General features: G+C 33.3%; 2 protein-coding genes across 5 annotated transcripts; one reads left to right on the forward strand and one right to left on the reverse strand.

The window, feature by feature from the left end:
• Nucleotides 1–1,165: 1,165 nt before the first annotated feature.
• On the forward strand, nt 1,166–5,527 carry LOC148231520 (ornithine decarboxylase 1-like). The gene is made up of 8 exons (XM_088192766.1): nt 1,166–1,456; nt 1,517–1,634; nt 1,699–1,830; nt 1,900–2,023; nt 3,977–4,150; nt 4,213–4,461; nt 4,526–4,734; nt 5,167–5,527. Exons 1-8 carry the CDS (start codon nt 1,282–1,284, stop codon nt 5,414–5,416), a joined length of 1,431 nt encoding a protein of 476 aa, XP_088048892.1. The 5' UTR covers nt 1,166–1,281; the 3' UTR covers nt 5,417–5,527.
• Nucleotides 5,501–21,291, reverse strand: LOC148231521 (dystrobrevin beta-like). Of its 4 annotated transcripts, none has more exons than XM_088192763.1 (20): nt 21,092–21,291; nt 17,557–17,751; nt 17,276–17,495; nt 17,123–17,208; nt 16,901–17,052; nt 16,722–16,830; nt 16,490–16,656; nt 15,717–15,844; nt 15,530–15,645; nt 15,267–15,340; nt 15,159–15,197; nt 14,961–15,085; nt 12,695–12,863; nt 12,513–12,610; nt 12,345–12,451; nt 12,142–12,261; nt 11,287–11,337; nt 10,011–10,165; nt 9,824–9,906; nt 5,501–7,281 (listed from the first exon to the last, which is right to left on the reverse strand). In XM_088192763.1, exons 2-19 carry the CDS (start codon nt 17,744–17,746, stop codon nt 9,871–9,873), a joined length of 2,142 nt encoding a protein of 713 aa, XP_088048889.1. In that variant the 5' UTR covers nt 17,747–17,751; nt 21,092–21,291; the 3' UTR covers nt 5,501–7,281; nt 9,824–9,870. The 4 variants fall into 4 exon arrangements, with proteins under 4 accessions (XP_088048889.1, XP_088048888.1, XP_088048891.1 ...); XM_088192762.1 differs by having other exon boundaries at nt 12,689–12,863; XM_088192765.1 differs by lacking the exon at nt 12,142–12,261.
• Between the last annotated feature and the right edge of the window lie 705 nt (nt 21,292–21,996).

Consider the following 21,996-nt stretch of genomic DNA (forward strand, 5'->3'; position numbering starts at 1 on the left):
GCATTTATTTAGGTTTTATTATGGTCAAAAGTTGGCGGTACTCTGGTAACACTGGCGTGGCGGACTCTCTTCTCTTGGCGACCACAGATTTAACATTTACCACAACTATTAAGTATACTTCAATAAAAATACTACAGCAACGGCTCAATCTGTGTTTAATTGCCACCCTTCGTAAAACTAATTATACTTTTAGAACCTTCATTAAGCTAAGTCCAAAATACCAACTAAGGCAACTCACCTCTCAGGGGAAAATAAGCGGAAGAAGAAATACAGACAGACGTCACATCTCGTATATTGCTCCATGGTTCGTCTGCACTTCGATATTACACTGTTTTAAGAATATGATAGCTTTTCTTAACAATATTTTTACGGACTTCTGATATGAAAGTATTGGTCAAAGTATATTGAAACCGAATTTTGGTCAATAGGAAGGCGCAAAAACAAATATCACTTCTCAGAAGTCAAAAATTCATGTCAAAAGCAATAAAATCGTGTCGGCGCCGTTGCAGTGGGATCGCTCGGTTACGAGCATTCCCGCTGCGACCGTGCCGACACGGTTTTATTGTTTTTGACATGAATTTTCTTCTTTTCTTCTAACTTCTGTAAGTCTTAATATTGTTATAAAAAGTATTAATATTAACGCTAGATAATCAAGTGTTTCTACTCCGGTGGCATGATTATTGTTTTTGACATGTATTCTAAACAGGGACATCATTTGTGGAGGAGGTAAGTGGATTTCCACCTCCTTAAATTTGGCCAGAAAAATGCATGCCATTTAATGAAATATCATGAATCTTATTGAAATCAAAATATTAAAAAAGACCACTGACTAGCCAATTTTTGTCCTCCCCCCTCTTGGAGAAAGCTGAAATGAAGCTCCTGTATTCAGCGCTTTCGTTCTTCAATGGATTACTTAATTTTTTCTCATTTTATGTCAAATATTGCATTCCTGATTCATATATTTTAAAATTTCTTAGTTAATAACATAAGCCTAAAACTCAGCTTTGAGTGATTAAAATTTTTGTGTATAAATAGAAAAAGTAAATTTCTTATGCAAAAAAATATATTTTGATTTACTAAATAAAGATTAAATCACACATTTTTTATAGTTGTACATTATTTTCTTTACTCTACCCTGAAGCTTATAATATTAATTAATGAGCCATTAACATTGATTATTGTCACAAATTTTAAACAATTAATAAAAATTAATAACGAGTCAAATCAGTTTCTCTTTAAATTTCGGGTATGACTGACGTGTATTAAATAAAGTTAAACGTAATGGCGAATTCAAGAGAAATTATGGTAGTTAACGAGCAATGGACATTAAAACACGTAGCCCGTCACATAATTCAAAACATAGAGCAAAAAGCGTTTACGATATTCGATGTGGAAGATGTAATTAAAAAATATGCAAACTGGGTAGAGAAGATGCCGAGAGTTCATCCGTTTTATGGTTGGTATCTTTCAAGTTATATGCAATCTAACTTGTGTATGTTTACATGTAATTTTACAGCCGTGAAGTGCAATTATAATAAGATACTTTTGGAAATACTGATCGCATTGGGAGCTGGCTTCGACTGCGCCTCTAAATTGGAAATGGATTTGATGCTCTCGCTCGGCGCTAAACCAACGTTTGTCTGAAAGCTTTCTTCATATTTCACTTATGGCTTAATCATAACGATCGTATTATTTTAGTCAAATTTTGCTGGCGCATACTACTAAGCCCGAAAATCACATCATACACGCACGTGATAATAATATAAATTATGTGACATTCGACGGTGAATTTGAGCTTGTTAAAATCAAACATTATCACCCGAACGCCAGGTATATTATAACATGTTGCATGTATTCGGAATACGTTAACATATTAATATTCTTTTTTTTATATTAAAGATTGATTTTGCGGATCAGAAGTGACGCTAGAATCGCCACAAACGTGTTGGGAGTGAAGTTTGGTTGTTGTCCGAACAATGACGCTTCGTCATTGTTAGCTATTGCCAAACAAATGGACTTAAATGTAATGCGTTTTTTTTATCATATAATCTTTTTGTTATCAGTAAGCTTTCTAAAATAACACACATTAAAAATACTGCACATTTTTGAAAGTAGATAAGCTGATAAATAGACGTCTAGTTCTTATCTTTGCAAGATAAGTATTAGGGAAATGAAAAAAAAACATTTTTGAGATAGTGGAGTTTGACAAGCACAATGTATACATAAATTATAACCAATCCTAAAGTTGTCTACTATCACGAATGTAGCTTAGTTAATATTTAGAAGATATGGAGCAATCACAGCATGGTTTTCATCCCACATGGTCACTAACCCTTTATTTTTCTCGGCGATGATGATTTAATTTCTTGATATGGAAGTTCGAGTATATACAATCTTTGTAATAGCATTTTTGCTAAGAAAACTTTAGAACCTCAAAATTTCTGATTCGGAAGTTATTTCAGAAGTATGTAATTTATTCTGTACTTCCACTAAATTTAAATCTGGAACACAGGGACGTCATTTGGGTGGACCGGGGGGGGGGGGGAGAATGCCCCCCCCTGAAATGACGTCCCTGATTCTAAACCAGAAATTATCAGGTTATTCCTCAAAGAAAATCTAAAGAAAATAATAAAAAAAAAATCTTATTATTTTCAAAATATATATTTTTAGTAAATATATAACTTGCCTCATAAGCACTAGTGAAATTATATGCTGCTCTAAAATGTCTATAACACTAAATTTTACAGTTGAAAAATCATCTGTTCAAACCCAAACCTAACCTAATTAAAGTTAAAAACTAATTATAGTTCTAGAACTTTCATTAGTTCAAGTCTAAAATACAAGCTAAGCCGATTCATCTTTCAGGGGAAAAAAAGCGAAAGAAGAAGTACAGACAGACGTTGCATCTCCCATACTGCTCCATCAAAGTATATTCAAACCACTTCTGATATAAGAGTGTTGGTCAAAGTATATTCAAACCGAATTTTGGTCAATAGGCGGGCGCAAAAACAATTATCACTTCTCAGAAGTTAAAAATTCACGTCAAAAGCAATAAAATCGTGTCGGTGCCGTCGCAGTGAGAACGCTCGGTAACGAGCGTTCTCACTGCGACGGCGCCGACACGATTTTATTGCTTTTGACGTGGATTTTTGACTTCTGAGAAGTGATAATTGTTTTTTGCGCACTCCTATTGGTCAAAATTCGGTTTAGATATACTTTATTCAATTCTCAATAAGTAAGACGTAATATTCCCACTGCATCGGCACGATCTTATTGCTTTTGCCATTGTTTTAAATAGACCTTTGGGAGGGGGGTAGGGATATTTCCCCCCCCCCTATTGAATTTGGCCAGAATATTTAAGTAGGAAATACCTTGAATCTTAATGAAATATTATAAAAAAACGACCACTGACTGGCCTTTTTTGCCCTTCCTCTGGAAAAATCAGAAATGACAATTGCCATAAGAAACCCTAACTTTTTATTGTATACCAATGACTCATGGAAATGAGATGCTGACAATCATTTATCTTTTAGCATCGTTATGCCATTTTATAGATACGTATTGCCAACAGTTTACTTTTTATTTAGGAGATAGTTAACTGGCTATAGACTTCCGTTAACGAGCTGAGAATTATGTATTGAGAGGAAGTGGAAATTATATTTTAGTCTTCTAAAGATATTTGCATTATTATAATGAACGCATTTCACTTTGATAATCCATTAGTGATTCGCGTCCATTGAAACGAAAATGATATATTTTTGAATAAGTCAGTGTCGTATATAATGGTGAAGATCGTACAATTGAAGAGAAGTGTGAAAAACATGTATCATTTATCTTAAATAGATACAGTACATTAAAATAATATTATAAAATATATAATCAATATGATATATTAGGATCGCATGCCGCGTGAAGAATAATTCGAGATAAACGATTCTATTTATTTCAAAAGTTTAATGTTTTGTATGTGTTTTAGGTCGTCGGAATAAGTTTTCATGTTGGATCTTTATGCGGCGAACCACAAGCGTACGAACGCGCTATCAGAGAATCGTATAAGCTTTTCAAAGTAGGTAGACAGCTAGGTCATAAAATGTTCGTACTCGACATCGGAGGCGGTTTTCCCGGCGACGTCAATACGTCCTTAGATGAGGTAACTTATATCTGTCATTTTCTTATTTAAAACATAAAAAAGTGACTTTTATAAATTATCAGGTAGCGAAAGAGATAAACCAATCGCTGGATAGATACTTTCCGGTCGAGAGTGGAGTGAAAGTAATCGCAGAGCCGGGACGATACTTTACGGCTTCAGCGTTCACTTTAGCTTGCAAAGTTCACTCTGCTAGAAAAGCGTATCAAGATAACGGCAAGAAAAAAATGATGTATTTTTTGGATGACGGATTGTACGGATCGTTTGCTGGCATTACTTCCAATAGATTGATCATCGATCCGAAACCGTTAGATGTAGGTGTTATTTAGAATTTTTAATAATACATTTTTTATCAACTTTACTTGATTTTCTTCGTAGCTGGAAGGCGTTCCTTTGACTGAATGTAGTTTATGGGGACCCACGTGTGACGGGGTAGATATCATAGCACAAAATGCGATGCTTCCGAAGATGCCGCTGCCTAGTTGGTTGCTGTTTTACAGTTTCGGCGCTTATACTTCTACTACGTCAACTAGCTTCAATGGATTTGGAGAACCTCAAGCGTATGCATTTGCTGCAGAAAGTCTTTGGTAAGATTAATGACTCAACTCTAAGATTCATCCAAGATATTATTTTTACCTCTTGTTAAAAATCTATTTATCAGATGCTGGCTGTAAAATAAATATTTATTATATTTTTCACCACTTCCCGGTCACAATACTTTTTTTAAAAATGACGCAAAAACTTCTTGCATAGACCCACCCTTTCCTATGCAGCCGTTGTAAAACTTTTAAAAATATTCATATGAATTTAATTTTTAACATAAAAATGCTATGATAATTTTCTTTTTTGAGATAAGAATTCACAAAATACTAATTTCTGAGTTAACTCGGGCATGACCGGGAAGTGGTTAGTACCTCAAGGATCTCACTATATTTAATAATGCAGTGTATTGATTCTGATGATCTTAATAATATATATATGTATAAAGAAAAACAATTTAAATAAATATAATTTTTCAGGAATAACCTCAAAAGCCTGTCACATTTCCAAAATAACGACAAAATAATTAAAGTGGAAATGCCGAATGAACTTCCTAAGCCTCTGTTGAATACTGGACCGAACCTTTCTATGTTATATGCGTCTCCAGTTCGCAACGGCGAGAGTACTCCGCCGAGAAGAAAATATATGCACCGATATCCATCTTCAGAGTGCTATTCGCCGCTCGCTACTCTTCTATCGTCCCCCAGTTCAATCAAGACGAACTGTTAAAGTGTAATGGAATGTGTAATTAGTGTACGTATATAACATTAATTAATTTGTGTCCGTCTTATGTACATATATAAATCGCAATAATGGTTTTTGTAAAGAATATTTATTCATCAATATGACACAAAATGCATGTTTTCAATAATTATTACAAGTTATAATATTTGTGCAGTTTTAATAAACGATATACGTATATATAATATCTTTTTCACAAAGCAACCGAACGTCGTTCTCTCCCGAGTTACACAAGAAGCGCGTCTAAACTATGCCGGAGCTTTGCCGAGGGGCTCCGGCGCGATGCCAAACATCGATGAGTGATTCTATCGACTAATGATATGAACGAGTGCTTAAAATCATAATCACAATCGATACGAAAAGCGAAAAAACAAACCATAAACCAAAATTGTCAATACATAATCTCAAAGTGATGCGTATCTTAACGAGCTGTTAAAAAAGTGAAAAATGTCGCGTTTTCATGCAACGCTTTACGATATATATATATATGCTATGATTTCGGCCTTCAAAAATGCCACGCAAATCCTTCAACTCTGCTTACACTCTATACACGACAGAAGCTCACGATTAACACACAATATCGTTCATATATTTCTGATATGTTCGGTTTTTTAAAAACATGACATTGACTTTTAAAAGTCTGCTTTAACGACATATTTGCTATACATTTCAATGGTGCACTTTAGACGAAACACGACCACGAATAAGTTCTAACGAAATCGTTCAAATCAAGAATTCAACAACGTCAACAAATATACAAAAACTCGTATAAATAAAATATACAATGTTTTTTTTTATTTATACACATAATATATTTATAAAAATCAACAAAACAATATTTAAACAATTAATCAGCAGTGCTAATATAATTTTTGTCACAAAATATCACTAGTAACAAATTTCTTCATTTGATTTTAAAATTGGCATTGTCTTTTAGTGCCAATAATAATTTAAAAAAAACTTAGTTGTTTTAGAGACCGACCGAATATTACAGAATATTTTAGTTGAAACTGAAACTACAATAATTATAAAATCAACCTAAAAAAATGATCATCAAGTTTACGATCCATCATTTATAAAAACTTTTAGGTTCGATGTAAAATACTAAGATATCTAAATAATGCTGAAAAGAGCTAAACAAATCCGATGGTGCCAGATGATCGACAGCTTTCCACGCTAGTCGGTTAATCTTTTCTGTTGTTCATGAATAAATCCGTTGTAAAAATATTCTGGAAGGTTGGTCAGTCTGCTTGTTTTTTTTTATAATTTTAATTTAATATAAATATATAAATAGGATTCTGTTACATCGTGTGAGTTTAAAATGGCAAGACGAGACCGAAAGTATATTAGCGCTCCGACGATTAACTCAATAGTTAAGTACAGCTTCTCTAAACCTTTCCCGTTCCCAATTAACACATCCTAATGGCCGAAATGCGTCAACATCAGCAAAAACAATCGAAAAGATTAATCATTACCGTTATAATATATTAAATATATAAATGTATACAATCTCAACTTACGTAACAATATTAAGAATTTAAATAATATCATTCCCTATGCCAAAAACCGCATTATTAATTTGATTAGTCGTAAAATATACATATATATAAAGTAGTTTTTAGTCAACCGTAAGCAGCTACGTAACGTCGACATTGGAATGATTAGACGAGGCCGTTTGCAGTAAAAAACAAGTAACAAAAAGAGTAGAAAACTTAATGAAAACCAGTTTGTTCACGGTGCACGTGTGAAGTTACGAGTATCGCGACGGAAGATCGCTAGCGAGCCGCCCACCGTTGGACCGCTTCCTCCCACTCGGCGGCCTGAGCGGCCAGGGCGGCCAGTTCGGCGCCCCCCTGGAATTCAATCAAATTAGTTACCAATTAACATCGTTTAGGTTAACACTATTACAAAATGTGGTGCGTGAGACTAGTTTTAAACAGTGCAGTAACACACAGGTGTATAACATCGAGATTCTTAAATTTGAGTATTGTTTAAAAGCTTCTAAATAGTCACTGCAAAATCGTGGTGTTATTTTTAAACCATGCCAGAAGCAAGATTATCTCGGATCGGTTAATAAAACTCCAAGATAGCCTCTTGTATAGTACGTTTATGGTGCATCTAGCAAACAAATTGAAACTCTTTCTTTTAATGTTTAGACCACATGTCAACACTCGGCAAATATACTGGTGCCAGTAAACTAACACTGCGACAAAGTTCCACAGAAAGTCACCGCTTCGTTATGTCTAAAAAATTGATTTGTCTTTACTTAAATACTCCTCATTCAAGGTAGCATGCAAAAAAACGCATCACTTTTTGAAACTGTAAAAATATAAGATATTTCTCTCATCGCTTGCTGGAATTCTCAAATTTTTATTATCTAGTCAGTTGACTGACAGCTTTCGTAGAGAAAATATTTTTTAAATTTATAATGCCGAATCGCTCGCAATTAAGGGAAAATAAAAAAGCCGATATTACTGTGTATTCGGCAATGGGGTTTTCGACAAGATTTTCCAGTCTGTTGGTTGTAACTAATCAACAGTTCGAAGACTTTTGAGTGTAGAAAAATCACCTCATCTGGTGAAGATCGGCTGATAAGTCGAATCTGCTTACGCGATTGGCGTAAAACAGCGGTAGATATTATAAGAGTTCAATGATACAAAAAACAATCTAATAAGCGTGGACACAACTCACAGGCGCAGAAAAATGTGGAATTAAATAGTTGGACTGGCTCGGAAACTGCACCAATTTGGATTTTCAAAAATAATAAGTTTCCGAAAATAAAAAGTGTTAATATTATATATTTCATGGCTGTAGAGTTGGAGAATTGTAAGTATAAAAAATCGACCGACTCCTTTTTAACTTAATATTTATATAATTTTTTAATTGTTCGTCGTGTGCCATGCGTTTTAAGTCGGTAATATAAGTAAACAAAAATATTAGAAGCAATTCTAGTTTTAAGATCTAATTCCCTTTGAATCAAAATTTTCGTATACATGGACGGAATAGCGTAGTCCGTAACGTCTCAGACTAGTAATTCTGAGGTTGCGGGTTCGAGCCCCGGCAGTGGCACTCGAATTTTTATTTATAAAAATGAACTATTATTAAAAAATCTATTGATTATAAATTGTATAACACATAATAATTTATAATAAATAATATAGTCACTGATTCCTAGACTTTTAGTCTGGTGGTTAATACTAACTTGTAGGTATTTATTGTCTGATTGACTTACTCAGTTGGTACAGATTTGCCCGTTGTAACGCATTGGGCTTACGCCTGTCAGGTTACAACGGAAGATTTAATAAAAAAAAAAAATATATTATTGATTAAATTAAAATTTCTTATAATTATTTTTTGTTTTTCTTCTTTGTTGTTATTCACATGAAAATAAATAAATAAAATAATTAAAAATAAATTGAATATTTTAAGATCGAGGTACGAATCAGAGTCAGACCTTGCGAAAAAGTCAGTCGGGAAAAATTTTCAAGAATTTCCACAGGCCTGATATATTTGCATTGTTCAAATATAAAGTCGGAAAAATACTGTCCGACACAAATCAAATCAGAAACCCATCAATTTGACGGGTGTGTAAACCTAGTGTTAATTTATTTTAAGTAAAAAATTTCTTTTGCTGTTTTAAGCAACTTTTTTTTTAAATATTTAATCTTCAATATTTTCTAAGGGAGTATATAAATATATTTACATTAAGTCATTTTTTTATTTTGAAAGATATTTCATATTACACTGAAAATTAAAATTTTCAATATTTTATTACATTTTACACTCAATTCAATCAGTATTTATAATTTCAATATCATATCAAGTTTTTATGTTATATGGAAAAGATAATAAGCAAAGTGGATTATTGACGACATTTTTGATTTTATTTTCGACTTCATTTCAACTATTTTGATGTGATTTATAGATATAGATATTATGTTGCTTATTTACAACTTGAATCACAGAATTTCATTCCCAGCGCAAAAGTTCATTGAATAGTTTCTTGTATAGAATAGATTAGTGAAATATTTAATAATAAAATATTTAAAAATTCGAAAAAAAAGTGAAACCTAATGTAAAAATATCGCAAAATTCACGCAAAACTTTGTATTGTATATATATATTTCAAGATCGCTAGTATAATTGAGGGCAATCATTTGGTTAGTGACAAAGCAATAGGGATAAATTAATCGCAGTTGAAAAGTTATTATCTGGAACCGGTATAATTGACGAGTGTGCGTGCAAACGTAGAAACAATAAAAAGCATTGTATTTGACACCAATCTATCGATAATCGTTTAACTATCTATCTATATGTATATAAATTTCGAAAAAAACTGTATCGGCATTTAAAACGCAGCGGAAAAATTTGCTCGTGAATAAAGGCAAAACGAACCTGTCTAAATAATAAAGCGTAACTGAGATGTCAATTTAGAAGTAGAATTATCTCGTAACTTCAGCGGGCGCTCCTTTGCCAATCTTCAAAAATGAACAGAAAAAACAAAATAAAAAATAAATAAAAAACAAACGCAAAAAACGGGAATCGAACGTTCGAGCTAGGGCGGGATCCTGTCCGGGGTTACCTGCGGATCGGCGTCTCGCGCCCTCAGCTCCGAGAGGAAGCGCTCGCGGTGCAGGCGGTGCGCTAGCTCACCGCGCCACGCTTCTTCCGTCTGTCCAGGCCCGGGCCCGACTATCGGCCGGCCGTGCTCCTCTTCGTCGCCGTCTTCCTCGAAATCTGCAACGTTACGGTCATTAGAAGCGACGGGGTGCCGGTCGCCGCTGCGTTTGCGACGCACCGAGTGCAGAAAGTTAGCGATTTGGCGCCTCGGTCGATATACTCGATTAAGCATGAGTATGAAGCGGTGTGATAAGCGTTTCTTTAACACGGTAAAACGCACCTAATTTGAAATGTTTTACCCGTGATCTGATACTGAGGTCTGACGGCGAAAGCTTTTTAGTGCTAAAAGTGCATAGAGCCATAAAAAACCTTGGTGCTAAAACTATGAAACATATAGTTTAAAGAGTGGCTAACATGTGACGACAAATGTAGTATGGTGGTGCATGTCTGTCACTGCAGCAAGTGTACTAATGGAATAGAAAGTTACATAACACTCTTCTCGACCAAGTCTAGCACACCGAGCACAAATATTATTTTCAGATATAATTCTAGCATCAAGGTATATGAGCGTCAATGTATCATTAGCAGCAAAAAGCATAAGCTTTCCAACCTTTAACCCTTTGGTTGCCGAAATCCGGCTTTTGCTACTTTAGCGAGTTACCAGATTCGACGTCATCATTGAAAAAAGAATCGGATACATTTTTAATGGACTGTAAGGTAAAAATAACATTTCTATTATGTAATACATCAAAAGGCCCAACAACGAAAGGGTTAATGATTACAAGTGTATAATTTTAAAATTACATATATTCACACCGAATTTCAAATTAAACGAGTTTTACTAAATATATATCAAAGACGTGCATTAAAATACGCTATTAATTTATATATCGTTATTAATATATAAAAAGTTATACTATGACATAAAAGCAATATGAAACTAGAAAATAACAAACAACACAAACACTAATAATGCATCCATTAAGAATGTGATAACCGCCACCTTATTGTTGTAAAAAAAGTATGTATAGGATTGATTTTTTTCTTTATTGCGATATCTCATCGACGTTCGATATCGTGATAGGTTTGTCCGATACGTCGACGCGCAAGTTAACGCTGCGTGCATTTTCTATGGATTACATTGCTTTATGGTGTATCGAGTCAAGCGTACGGTGATCGGAGGGTAAATGGCTATGACCGATGAGCGAGCACGATGGAGCGACAGTGGCGGGACTCACCGAGGGGCTTTCTGATGTTACTCAGGCCGGGCGCCTCGTCCTCGGATCCCTCTGTGGAATATGAAAAGATAAAACAACAAAACTAAAAAAAAAACTAAAAAAACTAAAAACGATTATTAAAATCTAACATTGCGTATGACAAATTATGTTAAATATTTAATCTGTCTAAATAAAAAAAAACAAAGACTCTTGATTTATTTATTGTATATTGCAATTTCAAATAATAAACTATAACGTTATAATCTTGTTTATAAATACGTAAATGTACACATAAATTACTAACTTTAAATAAATATTCAATTATGAAGTATAATTCTCCATTATTTCATTGCGGATTTACTCGTGTAAACGTGAAAATAACGCATGAATCACACTCCATATAATTATATAATACATACCTTACGCATCTACGGTTATTATATTATACAAATAAAATAAGCATTCACAAGTAACAATCTCGTCATAGAAAAGGAAACGTAAATTAAACGCTAAAACTATGGTTACTGTCATGTCATGTCATTTATTATGAGTATGTAATAACTGTAATCGTAAAAGTATATAATGAATCAATCCATGTAAGTCGAGAAAAAAGCAATAAAAACATATCAAACCATGCTGTAACATTCTTTTATATAACGAACCTACGACGATGGAAATCTTTTTGGAATAACCGAAAAATAATTCAGCAAAAACCATAATTCAAATCAAAAAATTCGGAAAAGTAAGTCAAAGCCTATTCGAGCGCATCTCTGCGAAAATTCATATAAGAGACAAATAAATACATAAATAGGAACAGGACGAAGGTAGATGTTTTAAACACAAAACAACAGCTTTACGATGCGTGCTAATCCTCACCAGAGTTGAGCTCCCTGACTAACGTGGACATCGCATTGGTTACAGAATCGGCAGCGAAAAGTAGGTCTGTCCGAAGGGAGCGGTTTCCCGGAGCGGGGGAGGGTGCCCCGTTACTGGCACCTGCGGATACAACACGTCAACCACGTCCCCCGGCAAATACGACTCTCCCCACTCAGAACGCGATCAAAATAAGTGATAATTACCAGTCGCCGCGAGGCTCTGCGTCATGCAAGACATGTCCATTCTGTCTCTCTCGCCTAAAGATGGAGTCTGAGGAGCCGAACGCGGACCGCTGACTACGTTGTTACTTCTGAAAAGTCACAGCATTATCTCAAGCTCAGTTAATAAATATAGCAATGATGGTTTCATACCTTTCTGACTGGGGCCCGGGAATGAACCCCGAAGGCGGCGGACTTTGTGCGGAGCGCGGCGAAGACGTAGGAGTTGATCTCGGCGACGATTGCTGATTCTGTATAAATAAAACAAAGCAATGAATGCGTATTCAGTGTAAAAATAATAATAAAATATATGTAATATATAAACATAATTTCACTTTTAACATCTTCATCAAACCCTCGAGTTGACCCATTAGATGACGACGCGAATCTTGCAATGCCGTCAGATGACCCTCCAGTTCTCCCTTCCTTTGACGCAGTGCTCGCAGTTCGCCCACCAGTTCTCCGTTTCCAGATCCACTCCCACTTTCAAGCTCTTGTTGCCTCCTGTTATATTGATAAAAAGTTCATATGGTTAGGTTACTTTTATTCAATAATCAGTCGTCCTTAAGTTTTAATGTACAAAACAAAAAAAACACTCAGCTGAGCGGGGCACAAAATAAAAAAAAGTAGTCCAAATACATTCATCATCATTTTCAATAAATTTAATTTATTTTAATAAATATACATGAAAACATAAATGCAAATATACTTTTTATTAAAAACACTTATAATTTTTATATTAATTTCATCATATAAAAATTGGTTCCTCGTCGCCTTTGTTAAACCAACAAATACCGATTATTTGGCATTTCGTAGGTAATGAGTTAGTTAATCACTTAATCCCCATGAACAAGTATACTCGGCAAAAATATGTGATCCAATTTCCCCATGGACGAGTTAATTCGCACATTTTAGTATTGACTTTGATTTACGATATGGATGAAACTTCCTATGGCCGAGTATACTCGCTAACTGAAAATTTATAGACCAAGTCATTTCCCAGCGTTTTTATTATTATATTGAGTTTATACCTAATTCAGTGAACCAGTTTATTCGAATACATTGAGATATGGTATTTAAATATTACTTTGAAGTGATCATAAAAAAATTTTTTTTTTTGGAATCATGTAGTTTGACCTATTTTGATTAAGAATTTATTTTTAAAAAAATAGGGATATATGTTTTCCACTTCTTATATCTATTATAATTCGGAAAAGTCTGAGACTTTGGAAAGTTGTTTGCGAAAAAAGACGGTAATGTTATACATATATTTTTAATCCTGTTTTCCACTATTAAAATTCGGAAAAAATAATAATAAAAAATATATTCGGATTTTGTGAAGTTTTTTGCGAATATTAACAGTCATTAAGAGGTTAATCAACAGGTGTGTTTTACAAAAACATGTTTTAGCAAGTATTTCGTACAATGTAAAGTTAAAAAATAGTCAAAAGTTTTGACTGCATTGGTAAATTGAAATTATAAAATTATCAATGGTTTTCAATTTGTGACTAAGTGTTGTATTTATTATTCAAAAAAATATTTAAAAAGAAATTTAATGGCATATTATTTATGAATGTCAAGTTAAAAGAAAATTTAAACAGAATTTTGATCACAGGAGAGCGCAGAAAACAATTATCCCTTCTCAGAAGTCAAAAATCCACGTCAAATGCAATAATTTAGAAAGAGGGATTTAGATTGTGAATGTAATATACGTCTATTATACACTCGACTCTTTTTTATACGGTTTAAATAATACACTCCACTAAAAAGAACGAATATTATATTTTTACAAGAATTATTTGTTCTATGTTGTCATATTGTACTAAGAAAAAACAAGCTACAAAAACTTAAATTATACATTATGCAAAAAATGAATACATAATATAAAGCTGCAAGCGACAAAGAGCAGATGCAAATGACCGTTGATTTGAAAAATATATTCTACTCATAAATTGCGTCATCGGCTCAGATAAAATTTTCGCAAATATATTATAACAATAATAAAAAAAACAATTCTCAGTAAAATCTCATAAATAAGGTAAAGATGTGTCAGACATTTCTAGCGATTAAAGCCATTTTTTCTGTCCGACATAAACGTGCACGTATATTATCAGGTAGCCATGAATAGTATGTATTATTTTTTCTTAATTAAAATACATATCTATGAATAATATTTTGTAGAACATTTTTATTAGGTTTTCATTATTACTTTTTTTAAAACGATTTTCTATACCACAATATTTTTTTTTTAAATAACATGTTTTTTAAAATTTAAGGAACCATTATTTAAATTTTTAAACGTATCTATTGTGTAAAAAAAAATTGGATGTACATTTTTTTTAAATTTATTTTCTAATATATATAAATTCAAGTAAAATGGTTGCGGGCACGTATATGCAGCGATACTATATTTGGATCCATCAAGTGTTCCAATCAATAAGAATGTCCAATAATTGCAAAAGCAGCATTGGTAATCATAATACCGTTATGACAACATATACAAAAGAGCACTGGTATTAAAAAAATACTAGGGAGTTGAAGATAAAAAAAACAGCATTCAGGTATGAACAGGGCGAACAAGTATATGGAATCGCTACAAACCTTAATCTCGCAATTTCTTGCATTATCTCTCTGTTCTTCGACTCGAGTTGTGTGATCAATTCCCTTTGAGCCCGAGCCCCATCAGAATTAACTCCCCACGGAAGACCCTCAACTGATCCACGACCCTAATTATTTAAAAAAAATTAAGCATCAAGACTACACACGACATTATCTCAATAAACAATATAAAAAAATTACCAAATCGGGCGTCAAAGAAGCTGACCTTCCAGATCTCGGCTAAATCAAAATATTTTAATTTACTATATGAGATTCCTTGCATGTTTAAATTGTATTCATCACACTTACCATTGTGTTGTGTTGTGCTAAACGAGCAGCGTACCGAGCAATCAATCTATGTTCGTCGTCTCCTCGTGCCATATCTGTCAATAAACCAATTGACAAAATTAGCGACAACTTTGATAACTAACTAAAAAATATTCATATAACTTATACAGTATAACTTATTTTACTGAATTTATTACAACTTCTTCATTAAAATTATTAATATTGTCTATAGACATTATGGTAATTTATTTTAATTTAATGAAAAAATAGTATTTAAGCATTACCATGATGGGACGGTCTCGAAGCTCTGGAATCCAAAGAACCAGTATGTCCAGAATGACTTAAATGACTGCCGTATGCGTCCGGAAAACCGTTGTGCATCGCAACAGGCGACGGTGGTCTATAATAATTAATAGCATATTTTTATCAAAACCGTATACATCATATTTTATGAGTATTATATATACTTACACAATGTGACTTAGATTTAAAGTTTTTTCAGGCTGATCAGGGAAACGAGGTAGTTGCTGTCTGTTCCTCTCGGGAACGCATCGGAATGATTTTCTCAAGGAATGGCCGATTTGTTTCGATGGCGATTTCTGTCAGAGTAAGAAAAATATTTATAATGTAAGTCAACTTGACTAAATATATATTGAAGTGCACAAGTTCAATTGCTTTCTCAATCATACTCCGATATTTCTTTTACACGGGCGTTACAGAATCCGCCCCCGCACTATTCAATGATTTTTAGTTGCATTAATACAAAAATAATTTGTGACTTGTCATGTTCATCTTACTCATAATCAATGTATATAATTCTTATATCAATAAATATTTATATTTATTACAGTTAGTGTTAAATTTCGACAAAGTATGCACTATGAGTTTAAGTTAAAGCTTACAATGCTACATATTATGCATACTTTCACTAGATAATGTATGCTTTAACTAGTGAGTACGTCAATTCTTCGACATAAAGCAATAAAAAAATGAACAGTGAATACCCCACGAATAACTCTTTGCAACGAATCTACTTAAAATACCAATTAAATATATAAATAATTTAATTTTGAATACTTTAACAAGCACCGAACAGTAAGAGCATACATTGTTCATAAATTATTTTGTATGTACTGTAACTGAAGTGATTTGACAGTGCATACATTGACTAGCTAATGTATGCATTTTCGAAATTCACTTTGCCTGTAAAATATATATAAATTAAATGTTATTATTATACTTACGTATGTGGCGTATTCTTTGACTTCGTGCTCATTAGTGTGGTTGTCTGAAACACGACCCCGCCAGAAGCAATCTTGACATAGGGTATAATTGTGACAACGAGAGCAACGATATCGAAATCCTGTCAATCGTGCTCTGCCGCATGCGGAGCATGCTGTTGGATGGACAACTGAAAGAAAGTGAAATATTTAAGAATCTTCATCTCCGATTTGAGTGACATTTCAATCAAAGTACCATTTTCTACTGATGCAAGTCGATGAAGAAGCGGTAACCAAACAAGACAAGCAGGACCGGGATCTGCCATCATAGTGTCCATAAAATCATTAACAGTAACTTTTCCGCGCTGAAACGATAATATATATACATATAGTATAAATTTTATAATATCAAGTACTAATTGCCTATTAACTTACACCAGGAAATAGTATATCGGTAAGAGTATCGCTATATGGAAAAGAAGGGGATTCGTATACGGCCGCTGGTAAAGCTAAAGCTTCTCGCAGATATTCTCCCAGACGGATCCGAGACAATTGTCCAGTTCCGTCGGAAACTTGTGAAAAGACATCTATAAACACGTTAAAAAAAAACATCAATCAAGAATCAATTTAAATATAATGCTATTTCAATATACTTACATCTTAACTTATCGACTAATTTTCCTGCGCACATAGTTGCCAATGCTACTTTTATTGAAAATACTCGTATTTTACCGACATTCTCGCTGAAATATAAAGCGATTATAAAATACAATATTAGTTAGATTATTACACAACGTTTTAAAGGTATACCCCGGCGGACAGTAAGCTGCTAGAAGCCAGTTGAGCAATAAAGCGCAACAATGAGCCGCTCGCACTTGGTTCGCCGGCGGTAGTCTCTTATTGAGACTGTGATACAGCGAAGATAGTAATGTTTCTAAGCGTGCTACGCTCACTTCGCATTGAGGCTCTAACGTATTCAATCCATTCTCTCTAAACGCTTCTATGACGTTCCATATATCCACTGCGTGTACTGTAAATAATAAATAAAGTAAATAATAAGTCGTAAAATAACTAACATTATTTAGACTTACGATTTGTTTTCTTTTGGACGAAGCGGAGTTTGCAAGCTGTTCTATAGGATGCAAATCGAATCAGGTCAAAATTCTGGACGCGCATTTCCTGCAATAATGCAAGTCTTGGATCGGTTGGTGGCACTTGATTTGGATTCGGTCCAACGGGAGCATTCCCCGGACCGCCATGTTCCTCTGCCATCGTATTCATTTTATCTGAAATGTTAATAGTATTTTTAACAACAATTAGATTATATTTATACATGTTTACTGCTCTACTAAAAGCTGATAATAAGAACTTATGACTTATGTAATAAGAAATCCCAGTACCATGAAATACTCCACTATGTAATATATATTTGAAGAGATATTAATATTTTTATTTTGAATATAAAAACAAGTTCTGTGCAGTATTATTATTGCAAAAAATGACCCCTAACATACGAAAACGAATAGTTGTAAAATAATAACAGTACGTGAATAATGCAATTTACTTGAAGAAATAACGAAACGATTAGCTACAAAATTTGCAAAAGCTATAAGATCAAATCAAAGAAACTAGTCCCAATAATTGGTAGAAAATTAATGCAAGATAAGCGTGGAATTTGTTGCATCAAATAGCAAGAGATAATAAAAACTTGATTGTGTACCGTAATCAAGATCATATGAATGAATATACATTTTTTCTTAAATGAACGACATCGCTAAATGTTCTAAATAATTATTTATTACACAAATATATATATAAAACGTAGCTCTCAAGAAAATTTTATATAAATTATGTGTTAAAAATATAAATCTAAACATCCCGCAAAAGTTATGGTGTGGGCTAGTAGGAAAAATGTTGGATATTTCACAGTAACAGAAGCCAAAAACTAACTGTCTTTTCATCAACTGTGAATTGATGGAATTTAGCAACAGGGCCTCAGATGGGCAGTTAAAAGCAGTATAAGTTTTTTCATTGACTAATATAAATATCCTGTCTTAGCTAAGAAATAGTACAAATCTAAATCCTATTCAAAATCTGATGTCAAAGCCGAAAGTTATCGTTTCACAACAAAATAATAACAAAATTTTAAATATACAGAAAACATTTTAGTAGATCGGTGGTTGTCAACTTGTGTTATATTATTAAATTTACAGAATAAAATGTGTAGCTTGAAACTCGAGGAACGAGAATCACATTACAAACGCCACATAATAGAAAAAAGGAGACAAGCAAATTAACAATAAAATAAAAACAGAGGATAGCAATTACTGCAATGTTTTGCAGAATATTGCATGTATATATTTACAGTGAATGGCATTTTTCAGTGAATATATTTTCACTAGTAGATTTACATTTTTACTAGGGAATATAAAATTTAATTAATTAGTGCTAGTGAAATTTTATGCTGCTTCTAAAATGTCTATAAAACTTAATTTTACAGTTATGAAACATCCATTTGCTGTCAAACCCAAACCTAACCTTATGAGAATTGAAAAACTACAATTAATTTTAGAACCTTCCTGAGGTCAAGTTGGGTTTGGGTTTAAACAACAAATGGATGTTTCGCAACTGTTACAGTGGATGTGTATTTTTCAATGAAGTTATATTTTCACTAGTATAAATATAATTTCAATAACTAGGGCAGTTAAAATATATCAAGCAATTGATTTATAATTTTACTGGTCAAAATCAGTGAAACTATTTATTCACTGCCAGTGACAGCATTTGCCCCCCCCCCCCTTGAATTTGATCAGTAAAATGCATGTTATTTAATGAAATACTATGAATTTTAATGAAATCGAAATATTACAAAAAACTAACTGTCCAACATTTGCTCCCCACCCCTCTTCTGGAAAAAGATGAAATGACATCCATCCATAAAATGTTACATGTCTGTCAAATGACAGTTTAGGGCAGCATATAATTTCACTACCACCTGTCAGATAAATGATATATTCACTAGTAGAAACATATATTTACCAGTGAAAATGTATTTCGATATGATTTCACTGAAAATTTTTGCTGATCTTAACCAGAAAAACTGACAAAACATGTATATACTAAAGCAGTGTTTCTCAATCAAGGTACAGGTGGCATAAATCATTACAAGCCAAAATCAACTTTTGGGGAGGTATAGCAAACTCTATGGGAGCCAGTCAGAATAAAATAAATACCAAAAAAAATATATTTAAATAGTATTCAAAAGAACAAGGTATTATAATTTTCTACAAATTGTATTTTATTGTAAATATCGATGTAAATGTACTAACTCCACTTTTGGGTGAAAATTACTTAACAATGTCATTACCAAAATTTCATATTGAGAAAATTGAGATATTGTTTTACTTTCCTAATTTCAAGTTGTCTATTTAGTTTTTTGTTACTCCTCTAAAGTTTTCAAATATGGAGTTAACAATTTTACATTTTAAGCCATGTGTTTTTGTATTTATTAAATTAAATTATCTTTACCGTAAAATTCTTAAATATAAATCCCACGGGATGAGTATTTCATAACAAGTGTTGCTAGTGCACGGCGTTTTATAGATCTTATAGATCTGAAGATTGCAAAAGTCTTATAGACCTGCAAAGTGATGTTAACACTCAAGTTAGATATAAACTAAATAAAGATAATTTTTGGATAGAGGCGATCTTCGTTTGTCGCTGACAACATTGCAACCAGATATCAACAAGCTTGCTAGTTTGCATGAGGCACAAGGATAGTGCATAGTGACAACTCTCAAATCTCCAGCTGTTTGAATTATGACTATTGCGCAAAAGTCATTCTAATAAGAAAAGTATCAGACAATAACAAAACATGTTCCGCTTCGAAGCATTGCATTAGCCAGATGGTCGAGAGTAGAAAAAAGCAGAGCATGCCGCCTATCTCCGAAAGAGAGACCAGAAGATCTTTCTTTCTACGTTAGAATATGAAAATCTCTTCAACCAAATAAAATTGAAATATAAAGAAAATTCATTAAATACGATTTATAGAAACAAGAAGAAGGAACGAATTGGATACCACTTCCGATGTCATACAACAGTTGTCCACAACGTAACTAAATTTTGAAAAATAATGCGTAATTCTTCATATTAATTAATAATATTTTGTCCTCGTTAACTGGTTCAAAAACATTCCGCTTTTAAAATAGACTGAGAACCGCTGTAGTTGTTTTATTGGTTGAATAAAAAACGGGGGAGAGATGAAAGTTAAAAATAAACACCTAATTTGAAGACCTTGACGGCTTGACAATTCACATGTCATTAAACTTATTTTTGGTATAAACAAGCAATAACACTCCATTTGATAAAATATTATTGCCTACATTTAAGATTGCCAGCTGCAAAATAAAAGTAAATTAAATGTATTAGGGCCAAAATAAATATTTTTAAAATATGAAAACACAAGTGACACCTGGTGGCACAAAATGGCGTTTTTTAAACGCAAAATTTTGAATGTCAGCAATTTGCATTCACGAGAGCTATAATTTCGCAATAGCTACATACCAGTGAGGCCATGTAATATACAAATATTAAGCAATACAGACGATTGACAACCATCGCACTTACCGGATCGAAAAGAAAATTGAAACGCAGGCGGCGGTCGTCCGTCAAAAAGCGGTCCACCTTGCGAGTGAATCGGCGTCCGTTCGAAACGTTCGTAGAGCGTCGATCTAGTCGCACGTTACGTTCTGTTTTAAGAAAAGATAAGGGTCTCCGGCGCCGGCCGCTTAGGCCGCGCCTGCGAAGGCTCAGGAACGAGCGCCTCTAGCGACGACGATCAAAACTAATGTTGCGCAAGGCTGCCAACGAAACGGGGCGAAAATAAGCCTCTCTTCGATACAAAATTATTATATAAACCAACGATGATGTGAATAAAATCTAAAAAAAAAGATTTAAATCGTAGTTACTTATTTTACAACGTAAATAATAATAAACTTGCATTTTTTTAATACTCTATTTTGCTCATTGTTATATTTTTTATGACTCCCGTTCGTTACATACTAACACAATTCCACTGACCCCACTCCCCCCTAAATTTGTGACATAATTTATGGAAGCCGCCCTAGTGGATAAGACGGCCCTGTTCAGAAGACTATGATAAATAAGATTTTTTGGACACGCGTGAACAAAATTAGATAGAAAAATGCACCAAGTTTGACCTTTGTGAACGTCATGTATTATTTTCGCTTATGTGAACGTGAAAATACATTCCCCGCTAAGTTTTTAAACGATAAAATAAATTTAAGACACATAGTTTGAAATCATTTATGGCAGCTAGAAGTTTACTAATTTTTTTATACTGTTTTGGTATACAATGTGCTTTATTTCGTTCTAACAATTACTGTTTGGTGGACGGATGGTGAGGTACACCAATAACACATATATTGAGCCGCTGCAATAGTATCTTATAATAGTTTACATTTTTAAGTTTACAAATTTTGTTATATATATGCGAGTGAACGGTGAACGAG

The sequence above is a fragment of the Plectrocnemia conspersa genome, unplaced genomic scaffold (assembly GCF_051122295.1).
Source record: "Plectrocnemia conspersa isolate PC_06_02 unplaced genomic scaffold, ASM5112229v1 ptg000009l, whole genome shotgun sequence".
NCBI lineage: Eukaryota > Metazoa > Arthropoda > Insecta > Trichoptera > Polycentropodidae > Plectrocnemia > Plectrocnemia conspersa.